This window comes from Schistocerca serialis, chromosome 3, assembly GCF_023864345.2.
Source record: "Schistocerca serialis cubense isolate TAMUIC-IGC-003099 chromosome 3, iqSchSeri2.2, whole genome shotgun sequence".
NCBI lineage: Eukaryota > Metazoa > Arthropoda > Insecta > Orthoptera > Acrididae > Schistocerca > Schistocerca serialis.
In genome coordinates this window covers 643,380,753-643,392,912 of record NC_064640.1, presented here as the reverse complement: position 1 = coordinate 643,392,912, position 12,160 = coordinate 643,380,753, and the positions used below count along the sequence as shown (strand labels likewise).

General features: G+C 41.3%; 1 protein-coding gene across 1 annotated transcript in view; it reads left to right on the top strand.

The window, feature by feature from the left end:
• LOC126470529 (liprin-alpha-1) overlaps positions 1 to 12,160 on the top strand; it is a 1,209,312-nt gene that overhangs the window by 1,082,348 nt on the left and 114,804 nt on the right. The window contains exon 15 of the mRNA XM_050098447.1: positions 3,927 to 4,059. Within this exon, the coding sequence (XP_049954404.1) occupies positions 3,927 to 4,059 (133 nt within the window). The remainder of the gene's footprint in view (positions 1 to 3,926; positions 4,060 to 12,160) is intronic.

Here is a 12,160-nt window from a genome sequence, read left to right as displayed (position 1 = left end):
ATCTCATTCATAAGCAGCCATATCACAGTCATCACAGTTGCTCAAGAAAGTTATAATTAAGCTTTACTTGTTTAATCAGAATCGGATGATGACTCTCCTTGTCCGCAGTCTCGATGATTCGAAGTGATCTGCAATCCTGTGTAAATAAAATGTCTTGGTTTTCTTGCATTGCGTAGTCTGTCGGGAAACCTCAGATCACGCGGTAAATTTACTTTGATAGAGTTTAATTATCCAATGAAATAATGGAGCTCTTGGATCTAATAATTGCAGGTTCGTTTCCAGTTCATCGGAAGTTCCCTTCTGATTACCAATGAAACGACACCTCTGTGCAAATTTCCAATTAGAGAATACATGTATACTGAAATTCGTTACAGACCTTTGATGTAAATGCTCAGTATATATTCTCTTGATTAGCATACAATATATTTCCAATCTCTTTCTTCCAGTAATCTCGTTAGCAAAATTACAATTATTCAATGTGGCTATTCGGCACGGAGAAAATCCTAGAAGTCCTCTCAACACACACCAGAGAGAATATTACAAAGAATAATTATGCGCTCATGGAATAGCATTGTACTGTACTACTTTGCACATCGATTCTGCGAGTATACAGGGTGTTACAAAAAAGGTACGGCCAAACTTTCAAGAAACATTCCTCACACACAAAGAAAGAAAAGATGTTATGTGGACATGTGTCCAGAAATGCTTAATTTCCCTGTTAGAGCTCATTTTAGTTTCTTCCACCTACGCTCAATGGAGCACGTTATCATGATTTCATACGGGATACTCTACCTGTGCTGCTAGAACATGTGCCTTTACAAGTACGACACAACATGTGGTTCATGCACAATGGAGCTCCTGCACATTTCAGTCGAAGTGTTCGTATGCTTCTCAACAACAGATTCGGTGACCAATGGATTGGTAGAGGCGGACCAATTCCATGGCCTCCACGCTCTCCTGACCTCAACCCTCTTCACTTTCATTTATGGGGGCATTTGAAAGCTCTTGTCTACGCAACACCGGTACCAAATGTAGAGACTCTTTGTGCTCATATTGTGGACGGCTGTGATACAATACGCCATTCTCAAGGGCTGCATCAGCGCATCAGGGATTCCATGTGACGGATGGTGGATGCATGTATCCTTGTTAACGGAGGACATTTTGAACATTTCCTGTAACAAAGTGTTTGAAGTCACGCTGGTACGTTCTGTTGCTGTGTGTTTCCATTCCATGATTAATGTGATTTGAAGAGAAGTAATAAAATGAGCTCTAACATGAAAAGTAAGCGTTTCCAGACACATGTCCACATAACATATTTTCTTTCTTTGTGTGTGAGGAAAGTTTCCTGAAAGTTTGGCCGTACCTTTTTGTAACACCCTGTATAGATGGTTATGTAGGAAACATAATTCACTCATAGAATTGTGCAGGGATAATTAGTAGAATATAAAGTGATATTATACCATGCAACTTGCATATTGAAGAAGAAATAAAGGAAGTAAAAGAAAGTTTTGAAAGATGAATAGAAATGCAAAGGGAGCAGATACCAATGCTCGAAGAAACTGGAAGCATTTGAAATGTGATGGTATCAAAGGAAGTTGCAAATTACATGGGCACAAAATTAAGAAGTATAAAAAAGAATAAATAAGGATAGAAGTCTGTTGTAGATCCTTACCAGGATGAGGACAGGTTAATGCAACATTTGCTATGGCAGCCAGATATATTTAAGCTGGTGCTGAAGGAACAATAAAGAGGAAAAATAATACTGGCAGATCAAGACAAGAATGTGCAAAACATATTACAGAAAATGTTGGGTGTAATAATCATGTAGAGATGAAAAGATTAGCATAAGATAGGAAATGGTCATTTGATGGACTGATGACTAAAAAAAGAAAAAAGAAAGTTTTATTTACATAAATACCTCTCACACTGGAAATGTGAGATTAAGAGGAAAGGCATAATGTTTATCATGTTTGCACCAGTGTGTAACCAGTTACTGTGATTTCCCATTACCTTGTGGAAAGTTAAGATAGTACACAAATTTTTAATAAAAATTCTGCATCTGACAGATTCTGAATTGAGATGATAATGATGTTTTGATCATTGTTGCTAAATATCATCAATATCTGCCAGTTTCTCAAATACTGCCTTTCAGAATTTCATCAACATTTTGGTACTATCTTGAACATGTCCATTCAGAGATGATAGAGAGAGAGAGAGAGAGAGAGAGAGAGAGAGAGAGAGAAACTGACTCATGCACTTGCTAGACTGAAAGCTATAAAATGAGCAATATATTTTTAAATTAATTTGGTTACCCAATTCAGTCAACTTCTGTACAAATCCAATAAGGTGAAATATTACTGAAGAGAGTAGCGTTCATTTCACTTTATTAGATTCAAACGCCCATTTTGAAACATATATTTGAAGATTTTATGATAAGTAGTTGTTAACAATGTAGGTCTGTAGTTTTTCACATTCATTCTATTATCAGTCTTATAGGCAATTGTAGGTGAATTGTTTGTCTTCTCTATACCTCTCTACTTCTTATCATTTCATACAGTTTTTGAATACGGGTATGGCTCACTCATTTATCCTCTTTATAATGAATCTTTGCTGTAACTACAGGCCGTTAGAACAGTATGATCTCTTCTTTTTTCTCTCTCTCTCTCTCTCTCTCTCTCTCTCTCTTTTTTTTTTTTTTTTTTTTTTTTTTTTTTTTTTTTTTTTTTTTTTTTTTTTTTTTTTTTTGTTAATACCTCCTTGAATGTGAAATTTACAAATGAAGCACATACTTTAGAATTATAAGTTTGCCGGAATTTGGGACCCAGTGGATGGACACATGAATTTGTTGGTCTAGGCTAATATAGTTCTATAGTGGACTGATTCAGGATATTATTTTTATAAAGATGGATAGTAGAAGGAAGTTATCATCATTTTTAAGGCTTATAGTCTGAAAGATTTCAAATTTACAAGTTATGTTCAGGAATATCTTTTGATGTGGTATAAGCACTTCTTCAAAACTTCTCATACAAATGTGTAAATTGATGTTAAATTTCCTTTCTTGTTTTTCATGTTTTTTAATTGGGTGTTTAATGATCTTACTTTAAGTTTTTTTCTGATGTTGTTGTTGGATCATACTGATTCTGTGGTATGCGTTGCCATCCTTCTTGTCAAATGTTTGTCCAATACATTTTGAGCATTACTTCTGAACTTTGGCCTGTGAATGCCAGAGCTACATTTAATAATGTTTTCAAACTCCTCTGCAGATTTACGTTCAAACCGTAAGGGAGAACCAAATATATTTATTTTTATGAGTTAATAAATTTTCACAATGAAGTGAAACAGTGATCCAGGGAATGCTGATTTTTAGTTGTTTTTAATCCCAATGCTTTAATACAAATGTACATCAATTAATAATCGATTTCAGTCTGTGGTGAACATATTCAAATCTGTTTTATGATTGAAAAATGTAAATACAAATAAATGTGCAATGTAAACTGCATAAGGTAGTATATATTGCTCATTTATATGTATTTATACTTTTTCACCATAAAACAGATCTGAAGATGGTTATTACAGACCAAAATCAGTAATCAGTTGATGTACATCTGCAAACGGGCACTGAGTTTAAAGAGAATGAAAATCAAATCCATACAGTTATAATGACAGGCACTTGCAGAGTGAAATGTTAAATTAAGTAACTTTCTTTTAAACATTAATTTTGCAATAGAGTTTTGTATGAGACAGTAAGTTTGAATGTGTTATCTAATAGGTACTAATGTCATAGCTGCTATTGGTTTTGCATAGCCTCTAGGATTGTGTGAATTTTGTACTACAAAGCTCATAAGCTTGCTCTTTGTGGTCCAGTTTTCCACCACCTTGTAAGAGTTATAATTGTCTGATGGCATATTTCGTTTTTCTTTATGCAGGAGCCTATCTCCAAGTGGTGCAGATCCAAACTTTGTTCGTACACCAAGTCACTCGAGTTTCGATCCACATGCTGTGGCCCGAAGAACACCCAAGCCACGTGTAACAACTGCATTAGAAGAGGACCCCACCAAGGTAGTCTCTTAAAACTGATTAGAGTTTTCAATAAGAGATTTATATAAATTAATGAAAACAGTGACACTAAAACATTTAAAAAATCTGAAGCTTTCAGAAGTAATACTACCTCATACCTGGGCAAGAAGGGATCAAGAGGAAGCAAAAATGTTGAATGTTGTAAAGTAAGGCACAGGAAATTGTAAACTCAAAGTCCAAGGTAAAAAAAAATCTAGTCTATAAGAACAACAGTCAAATTGCAGCCTATGACATCAACATTAAAAAGCAATGTAGAGAAGTCAGTGAACAAGCCTGTGAGCAGACATTACTGATAAGTATTAACCACTCAAGCCTGAGTGTTCGCACTACAGAACACCAAAATATAAGTAGTGCAAGGCCCATGTTTAAGCAGAGAATGACAGCAGGGCTCCTTGTGGCCTGGCGTTGAACTCTGAATACAAGAAAATATGGCACCAAAATCCATATTTTTAATTAGAAATAAGTGGTTCAGATGACAGTGCTTTTTATTTCTACTTTATGGGTGGGCCTCTTAGTTGTGTAGTGAAATGCATGCCTGGAAACCCAAAGTTTTTTGTGACCTCACAAAGTAATATATTTGAGAAAACTCAGTCAAAAACTAAGATTAATATCTCATTGCTGGTGTTCACAGTTTTCGTGCCATGATCACAAGAGCCACACCAATTAACATGCACCAGGGAGCAAGAATAAATGAATTATATTTTCACTCATAAACAGAATACAAAAAAGTGGTTGCTTCATTGGGAGATTTCTTACTGGAGCGATTTAATTATGGCTGTATTGGTGGAGAGTAGTAGGATTCAGGTGCAGCCAATGTTGGGCCTAGTGATAAGAACTTGGACAAGATGTGGAGTGAGCACTCCAGAGCATATGGCAAAGGGAGTTTCAAATGAAGGATCGGAATGTGATCGGCTCTTGGCCCGGAGCAACTCCTGATGTGAACTGGTCCCGAGCTGCCAGGCGGTGCCCTGTATCATCACGTAGTGGAAGAATACAGCTGTGACAATTGGTGAGCACAAGACATGACCTATGGAGGAAGAACCAGTGCCTGCAGTGGCAGCACTGATTGTGACAACTCCCACACCACTAGCAGTGGCTGTGGGAGGTGCAGCTGACAACAGCCTGGTGTGCTTATGTTATTGCCATACTGTTCTGCTGCATCTCCCACAGTGCTGCCACCAACAGCCTGGAGTGGCGGCAGCCCACAGTACATGCCTGTGTTGCTTAATGATGGTGGGTACAATATCCCTGCCCCCTTAAGACGAGATGGCAAAGACAGCTTATAGGTGATGCAGCTAATGCCAGGATGTTGGAGGCTGGGACCAATGAGCCTTTGGTGGCATCAGTGGCTGATGAAAGGTGATACTCGATCAGTGGTGGCTGCTTGAGATGTGACGATGCCAGTGGGCTGATCAGACATCCAGTCTGTCCCTGATGCAACCGATAGGAAAGGCTGCCACAAACAGGGACATTAAAAATCACAGACAGGTAGGGTTGTTGTTGAGGGGGGCAAGCCAGCCACCAGGAGATGACGACAGTGATGGGACCAGATGTTGGCCAGAGATTTTCATCAGAACTTCCATGAGTGCCCCACCATATACCTGATGAAAAGGACAGTGGGAGGAATGGGGAATGGGAGTGATGGCTCAACTAAGAGTGATAGGGCAGCAAATAGTGACACAGAAAATGAAACCATAGGAATGGAATCCATGACAGAGACGTTGAGAGAAGCTGTGCAGAGGCGGAGGAGGAAGCTGTGTCGGGGGCAGAGGAAGCTGTGCCGACAATGGAGGAGGAGGAGCAGCAGCAGCAGCAGCAGCAGGAGGAGGCTGTGCTGGTGGTGGAGCCAGTGGCAATGTGGCAAGCTGCAGCAGGGAGTGTGATGGTGTTGGCGGCTGGAGGTCTTGAGCCTGCAACCGGCATTGGGGAGTGGTGGAGGAGAAGGCATCTCTGCAGAATCCTGACATGGCAGCAGCACATATTACCATGGTGGCTGCAGGAGGGGTGGTTGGAAGCAACCTGGCTTACTTATGTTATTGCCATACTGCTCCCTACTTCTACGACGGTGGTTTCTCCAATGACATGGAGCAGTGGCAGCCCACATTATATGACTAAGTTCCTTAGCAATGAAGCCCAGGTCAGTACAATATCCCTGCCTCCTTAAGGAAAGTTCGCGAAGCCAGCTTAGAGGTGATGAGGCTGCTGTCGGGAGGAGGCACGGTGGGACTGATGAGCCGGTGGTGGCATCAGCGGCTGATGAGAGGTGTCATTTTATCAGGTTCAAGATGGGACAATGCTGTGGGGTAACCAGGCATCCGCTGTGGCACTGATGCAACCACCATGATCGGGAACAGAAAGGCAGAGTCATCACTGAATAAGATGGGAGGCAGCAACAGTGGCAGGATCAGATGTGGCACAGAGATTTGCAGCAGAACTTCCAAGAGTGCCCACTGTATGCCTGATGGAAAAGGTCAGTGGGAGGCACAGGGAATGGGAGTATGGCTCAACCAAAGATAAAAGGGCTGGACGAAGTGATATAGAAAACGGATCTGTAGGAATGGAAGCCAGAATGGAGATGTTAAGAGGGGCTGTGCTGGTTGCGGATGAAGCTGTGGTGGTGGCAGAGGCAGCCATGCCAGTAATGGAGGAGGAGGAGGAGGAGGAGGAGGCAGCGGCGGCGGCGGCAGTGGCTGTTCTGGAAGTGGAGAATTTATTATGAAATTCTGATGCTGTTGCACATGTTTGTGTATGCTGCTGTAGGCAAAATTTATGAATATCTATGTTCTCAAATTTTTCACAATTCCTGATGAATGTGGCAACTCCTTCTTACTCCACTTCTGCCCTGCAAACATGAGACACTAACCTAAATGCTGTAACACATCTATACTAAAGGTCACATGGTGTTCGGAGAGGTAGATTATGTCAGCTGGGTTTAATGCCTCTAATTTATCAATACAGGTAATTAGTTCATTAATTACTTCTCAGTACCCAAACCATTTGAAGCAATAAAGGTAAATGGCATTTAACACTGACTGAGTTGAAATTGGGTGGAAATAAAGTATCTGTTGATTGCTGAAAATTTTTAATCAACAGATGCTTGTGGTGATTATTATATATAATTATGTCATTTTGTTCTTTCTCAAACTGAATGTTTCTTTCAATACTAACTAACCTCCTTTTAAAACTTAGTTTCTTTCTGTCCTTGCTAACTTAAAAAAGTGCTGTCCTGAACTCTGTAACCACTGGTATTTTATCACTCATGACAATGCCTTCACCCCATAAATTTTCTGCTATTTGCCCAGTCAGTTTACCCTTCCCCTGCTAATGAGGTGAAGGCCATGCCTAGTATAATCCCATCTACTGAGGTAATCAACAGGAACCAGGCCAATATGTGCCCCAGCACCTGAAATAAGCAGCCGTTCCATCTCCAAATTAACTCTGCTAGCAGAATAATTCAGATGAGATTCATTGTGGCATCTGAGAGCAGATACAAACTCGTCATTGGTATGTTTCAATGCTGTTGCTATCTTCGCAAGATCACACTCTGCATTATACCCCGGATGTCTGTCAGTACTGTTGCCTGGCCCACCCACTATAACCATGGTAAGACTTTATAGCAACTGAAAGTTAATAAAGCAATCAAGAAGGCTAGGAGAGAGTTTCTGCTAGATGGAGCAGATAAGCAGGTCCCCCCCCCCCCCCCCCCCCCCCAGCTCGAGTCAGAAACATACAGATTTACAGTAGCCATACACATCAATATATATATAGTACTTTGCAATGTCCAAGGTGCTTGGAGTGGCTTGCAGGAGATCAATCTTTCTGCAGGATGTAGGGCACAAAAGGCACTCGAGCATGTGGCTTGTGGTTTGTTCTTGTCCACAATCACAGGACGTATCTTCTGTTATGAAGCCCCATCTCTTCAGGTTGTCTCTGGATCGTCCAACGCCTGATCATAATCTGTTTAAAGATTTCCACACCAGCCAGGTCTCGTGTCCAGGTGGTAGTTCTTCAGCTTCTGGCATCTGCAGGTGAGGCGTCAACTTCTTCCATAACTCCAGCCTTGCCTTCTCTGGTGAAATGGTGAGCTTCTTGGATGTTCTCAGGAAGCTCTTTCGCGATCTCAGCCATTGCTGTTGTGGATTATGTCCTTGCAGTGGATGGGCACTGTCCTGTTCCACTTTCAGTCTCTCCTTGTTGGCAGCCACTGTTCTGCGTACCCATGGTGGCGCTATTCCAGCCAGGCAGTAGAGCTTATCAGTTGGGGTAGGTCTTAAGCAACCTGTGATCAACCTGCAGGTTTTGTTGAGAGCAGTGTCTACTTGTCTGGCATGAGATGACCTGTACCAGACTGGAGAAGCATATTCAGCAGTAGAAAAGCAGAGTGCCATTGCAGAACAGAACATTGCAGAACATCCACAGTTTGTGGATGTGATCCCCACTGTGTCCCAGCTAGTTTGCGAATTAGGTTGTTTCAAGTGGAGATTTTCATTTTGGTGTTCTTGCAGTGAGTTTTGAATATCAGAGTTCTATCAAGAGTGACTCCCAAGTATTTAGGTGCGTGATGATGTTGGAGTTGGATGCCTGACCATGCAGTATGTAGCTTACGATTAGCTTCCTTGTTCCTTAAATGAAAGGCACACACTTGTGTCTCCGAAGGGTTTGGTCTGAGTTGGTTCCAATTGTAGTTGCTTGACAGTGTTCTAAGTGCTGTTGTCAGGTTTCTTTCCACTCTTTTAAAGAATGAGCTCTGTGTACCAAGGGCTAGGTCATCTGCATATAAGAATCTCCTTGTGCCTGGGGTCAATGGCTGGTCGTTGTTATAAATGTTGAAGAGAAGTGGAGCCAAGACGCTTCCCCGAGGTAGACCATTTTCCTGTGCTCTTCAGCGACTGTGTTGTCCTTGAAATTCAACAAAAAACCTGCGGTTTTGGAGGAGGGTGCTGAATAGTCTAACGAGGTGAGCATTCTTGATCATATTGTATAATCTTGCATTTGATGGACAGTATCATACGCTGCTGTGAGATCCACGAAGACCATGCCCGTTACTTGACGGGTTTAAAAGCCATCCTCTATTAACTGAGTGAGATTCAAAAGTTGCCCTGTGCAGCTTCTGTTTGGTTGAGATCCTGCCTGTTCGGGTATGAGAAGAGGGTCTATTACTGGTAGGGTTCTATTCAGAATTATACACTCGAACAGTTTATAAAGGTGACTCAAAAGGCTAACTGGTCTGAAATTCTTGGGATGATTTGCTTCCTTTCCAGGTTTCTGCTCTTTCACCAGATATTTGTTATTTGGCACTGGTTCATGCAGTTGTTGAAAAGCTGCAGGATCCACTTTCTTGTTTCTGGGCCAAAATTCTTGATTTGCTGCATACGGAGGGCATCTAGACCGGATGCTTTACCAGTTTTACTCTCCTTAATAGCCTCGTTTAATTCAGATATCTCGAATGGCAGAGTCAGATCCCTTGTTTGTTCTTGGGCCTCTTGCTGTACTTTCGGAACTTTGATTCTATGGCTTCCTTTCCCATTCATGAGCAGTTGGTGTGTTATCTGATCTGCAGTAATGTTGCAGTGTGCTGTGGATCTGGTTGGGTCATTATTGAGGCGTCTCAATAATCTCCACGCTTTATGACTGTTTCTGATGAGATCAAGTTCTTCCATAGTTTTAACCCAAGAATTCCTTTTGGATTCTTTCAGAGATGCAATAAGTTTATTCCCAGCCGATAGCGTTGTCTCGCCAAATGGATCTTCTTTGAATAGTACCTTATACTCTGTAAATTGAGCACTGAGTTCTGAAGTTAGACCAGGAATGTATGATGTTTGACAATCTTGAGGAATTGCAGTTCTGGAGCACCTCTTTACAGCCCTCACAAAAGTTTCATACAAGTCAGGTGAAGGTTCAATATTGGGAACTGCAGCGTCCTGCATTTCTGTAAACTTTGGCCAGTTGGCTTTCCTGAAGTTAAACCTCCTTCTGAACGGAACTGTTTGTGGTCTAACTGCTGCGTAAATTTTGCACATGCTTGGTCTGTAGTGTATTTGGAATAGGGTTGCAGACAGTTTTTATGCACTGTTGTGAGATGTTCTCGCTGCAAAATATCAGATCGGGGTTGTATCCATGTTTCCATCTGCCACTCTTGAAAGATGCAGGTTGCTTAGGGTCATGTATAAGGCTCAGATGATTGCCTTCCACCCATTCTTGTGATGCTGTACCATTCTCATCGTCATGCTCATAGCTCCACATGGTGCTGTGGCAGTTGAAGTCACCAGTCACTATTTGTGTGTGTCGACTATAAAAGTTATCAGGTAGATTGATTTTGAGATCAACATCCAGTTGTTTGTATACAGATGTGACTGTACAGCCTTTGATTTCCAAAGTTAAGATTTCAATATCATTTGCTTCAGTAAAGAATGATGATATTATCTGTATATCTGGTTGGACAGCTAGCCCTAAATGTGGAAAAATGTAAGTTAATGGGGATGAGTAGGAAGAACAAATCTGTTTGGTGTATTGGGAAAATTTTAGGAAAGAGTGGTTCACCTGTAAAGGAGATTGCTTATAGGATACTTATGCGATCCACTCTTGAGTAGTGCTTGAGTGTTTGGGATCCATACCAGGTCAGATTGAAGGAAGATACCGAAACAATTCAGAGGAGGGCTGCTAGGTTTGTTACCGGTAGGTTCTAACAAAACTTAAGTGTTACAGAGATGCTTTGGGAACTCAAATGAGAATCCCTGGAGGGAAGGCGATCTTCTTTTCAGGAAACACTATTGAGGAAGTTTAGAGAACAGGCATTTCAAGATGACTGCCAACATACATCGCACGTAAGGACCACGAAGGTAAGATACGAAAAATTAGGGCTCATACGGAGGCTCACAGACAGACATTTTTCCCTCACTCTATTTGCGAGTGGGACAGGAGGGGAAATGACAAGTAGGGATACAGGGTACCCTCCACCACGCACTCTAAGGTGGCTTGCAGAGTATCTATGTAGATGTAGACCTTTCCTGGCCTTGTATTATTCAGCCTGAAGGGCAGCAATTTTCCCCTCCTTTTCCACTATTTTCCTATCTTTGGTATATGTCCTACAAAACTACTGAAAAGCTTCACACAGTTCCCCACTTGCCATACCATGACAGTCACCCATATGGTAAAAACTACAGCACCCATAACACCAAAGCCTGGACCTAACAGCTCTACAGGAAGTTGGGGCCCTTCTCACTTATGCTAAGTGTAATAGTTTAGTAACAATAAGTCAATTAACTAAGTTACCAATAAATTAGAAACAGGTTTACAAAAATTAGGACTATGCAATTGTAAGTAAACAAACTGTGGTGTCACCGCCAGACACCACACTTGCTAGGTGGTAGCTTAAATCGGCCGCGGTCCATTTAGTACATGTCGGACCCGCGTGTCGCCACTGTGTAATCGCAGACCTAGCGCCACCACCAAGGCAGGTCTCGTGATACGAGAGAGCACTCGCCCCAGTTGTACGAGAACCTAGCTACCGACCAGATGTACGAAGCCTTTCTCTCTCATTAGCCGAGAGACAGAATAGCCATCAGCTAAGTTAATGGCTACGAACTAGCAAGGCGCCATTAGCCATACAGTGATTGTACTTAAAGTCTTCTGTGTATCGTCAAGATCGATGTACCACAAGGAATGAGTAAAGTTAAGTATTAAACCTGCTCCGTACTTTTCTTCCTAACATTAATTACGTATCCTGTTCCAGTACTTCACGCCCGTCTGCGTTAGTCTAGCGTGCCTTTTCAGCCATCTCAACTTCACGGTGTCGGCCCAGATACCGACACAACACAAACTACTAGTACAAAGTTTATGAATCAACAACGTAAAATTTGCACTACTTCCTGCAAATGTGAACTAAATAATGCAGAAGTGCACTCTAGCTAAATTGCTGGAAAGTGAAATAAAAAATTAAGTGATATGCTCTAAGTTTACTGCATTCAAACATAAAAAGAAATACGACAACCTGACTGTATGATCTTTTCACGTTTTCTGGTATATTACATAAGAAAAACTAAAACCTTTAATAATAAGCTTAAAAAACACACTAACACACACA